This window comes from Alligator sinensis, unplaced genomic scaffold (genome assembly GCF_000455745.1).
Source record: "Alligator sinensis unplaced genomic scaffold, ASM45574v1 scaffold91_2, whole genome shotgun sequence".
In the NCBI taxonomy this organism is placed as follows: Eukaryota; Metazoa; Chordata; order Crocodylia; family Alligatoridae; genus Alligator; species Alligator sinensis.
Genome location: NW_005842529.1, coordinates 695,084 through 697,154, shown reverse-complemented (window position 1 = coordinate 697,154; position 2,071 = coordinate 695,084). Strand labels below are relative to the sequence as shown.

At 51.4% G+C, this 2,071-nt stretch overlaps 1 protein-coding gene across 3 annotated transcripts in view; it reads right to left on the bottom strand.

Moving 5' to 3' along the window:
- The window catches only part of BORCS5 (BLOC-1 related complex subunit 5), a 124,863-nt gene that overhangs the window by 119,758 nt on the left and 3,034 nt on the right, over positions 1-2,071 (bottom strand). For all 3 annotated transcript variants that reach the window (XM_025213462.1, XM_006031792.3, XM_025213463.1), the window contains exon 2: positions 1,669-1,812. In XM_025213462.1, coding sequence (XP_025069247.1) covers positions 1,669-1,812 — 144 coding nt within the window. The remainder of the gene's footprint in view (positions 1-1,668; positions 1,813-2,071) is intronic.

Here is a 2,071-nt window from a genome sequence, read left to right as displayed (position 1 = left end):
AGGAGCTTTCCATGGAATGCCTGCTGTATTCATCAAAGCACACCTATACAGACTTCGCGGGGTTGGCCCAGTTCAGAAGCCCCCTGGGGCCACACTGTAAAATTCCCAGTGCCTAGGATTCCTAGTCATACCCCCATCCTTTGGGACATATCTTCCAAAATATCATGCAGCTCTGCATCCTCCTGACAGGAATTCTCTCCTCAGAGGAGCATGCTTTTCTCCAACACAGAGATCCATGACTCTCCTAGAGAGGAAGATGATCCTAGCCCTTGCAGTCCTAGTTACGGCTCAGGGCCCTGGCTTTCTTATCACTTCAGTGTAGACAGGAAGAGTGCTTGGTACAGTGCACCTGCCCCAAACAGCATATGTGATCTCTACGAGGTTGCCTACCTACAAAGATGACACAATTACCATGTCTCCAAATAAGCAGCAGGCAGATAGGTAGCACCCACAGCATAATTTTCAACCAAGATCCAAGAGAAACACCTGAGTGGCAGACAAAGGATGGAGAAGAAGAATGGAAGATGATGATCTGGGACAGTATTCCTCAACCTGTGGGCAGGTACCCAAAAGTGGGTGGCAAGAATCGTGAGCAAGTCCCAGAAGTATGGGAAAGCATGGGCTTCCCTTTGCAGGCTGGCAGCCTTCCAGCCTGCAAGAAGCTGCTTGGGACACTGGAGGCAGCAGGTACATGTGTGTCTGTGTCATGGGAGCAGCCCCAGCAGCTGGATGTGTGGGTCTGGGGTGTGTGGAGGGGACGGGTGTTGTGGGGGGGTGCGCTGCCTGCCAGCACTAGGGGAAAGTGGCTGTGTGCTGAGGTTGCAGCAGGGCAGATGGAATAGGACCCGGGGGTGGGGGGACAGCTGCCCCTCCAGCGGGGGAAAAGGGGCAGGGGGAAAAGTCCTTCAGGGGTAGCAGGGAGATGCATTGTTGGTCCAGCAGCACTGGGACTGCTGCCCTTACTCATAGGGGCAGGGTGGCTGGGAGATGCTGCTCAGGGGGCAGAAGAAGCAATGACCAGGCTGCCAGGTGCGGCACAGCAGCCCCAGCCCAGGGCAGGGAGGGATGCCACCCGCCTCCCCTCCTTCCTCCAGCCCATGCCGGAGCCAGACTCACTCCACTGCCACCACGTGAGCCATTGCCACAGCAGCTACCACACTGTGGACCCAGTGGGATGGGGGCAGCTGAGGATCCCCCTCCAGCAGGGAGCAGGGGAGGGGGCTGCAGGTTGGGAGTCAGGGGCACCAGCATGACCCAGTGGCTGTGGGTCGAGAGTGATGGAACCAGTAGGGCGAGGGGGTTGAGAGTCAGGACAGGCCAAGCCATCAATCTTTACAAAGGGGTCCTAGTACAAAAAAGGTTGAGAACCACTGGTCTGGGAGAAATAAAAGGGAACTGATACAAAGGGAGACCACAATATATATAGGACCCATAGGGACTTTCCTTGACTTTTCACTTCTTGTTTTTCTGGTTTACTAGAAAAAAGAAATGGGAAAAGTGCAGGATTGTCAATGCTTCACTCCAGCTTATGAGGACAGCAAATCAATGTATGGATTACAGGATGATGAGGAGGGAAGTGAGCAGGTTACTAGGAACTGTACATGCTTAATAGGAGGACAGAGACAGTCACCGAGGGAAAAATATCAGAAAAATTGAAAAGTATATTACCTTTCAAAAGGGGCTGGAAAGTTGGTATCTCCTGCAATTTTATGACATCAGGATCATTGCTGACATTTCGTGAGGACTGAGTTCCCTGGGCCACCACAACAATATCATCCATTTTAGCACGGTGCTTAGCTGGAGAAGGGGATGCTGGGGGAAAAAAACCCCAAATGTAAAATCAGACATAGCTGTATATAGAGGTGAACCAGCAAATTCTTTTATGTCTGATCTGCTTCATTTGATGCCAAGAGGAAATGACAGCTGCAAGTGCAGCATATTAATGTCAAGTTTCTATAGTCACCATCACTGTGGCACTGAGATATTTCCTTAAGTAAAATCCATAGTGGACTTCACTACTAGTTTCATAGTAGCTAGGGTCAGGAGGGACCTGAACAGATCATCTAGCCTG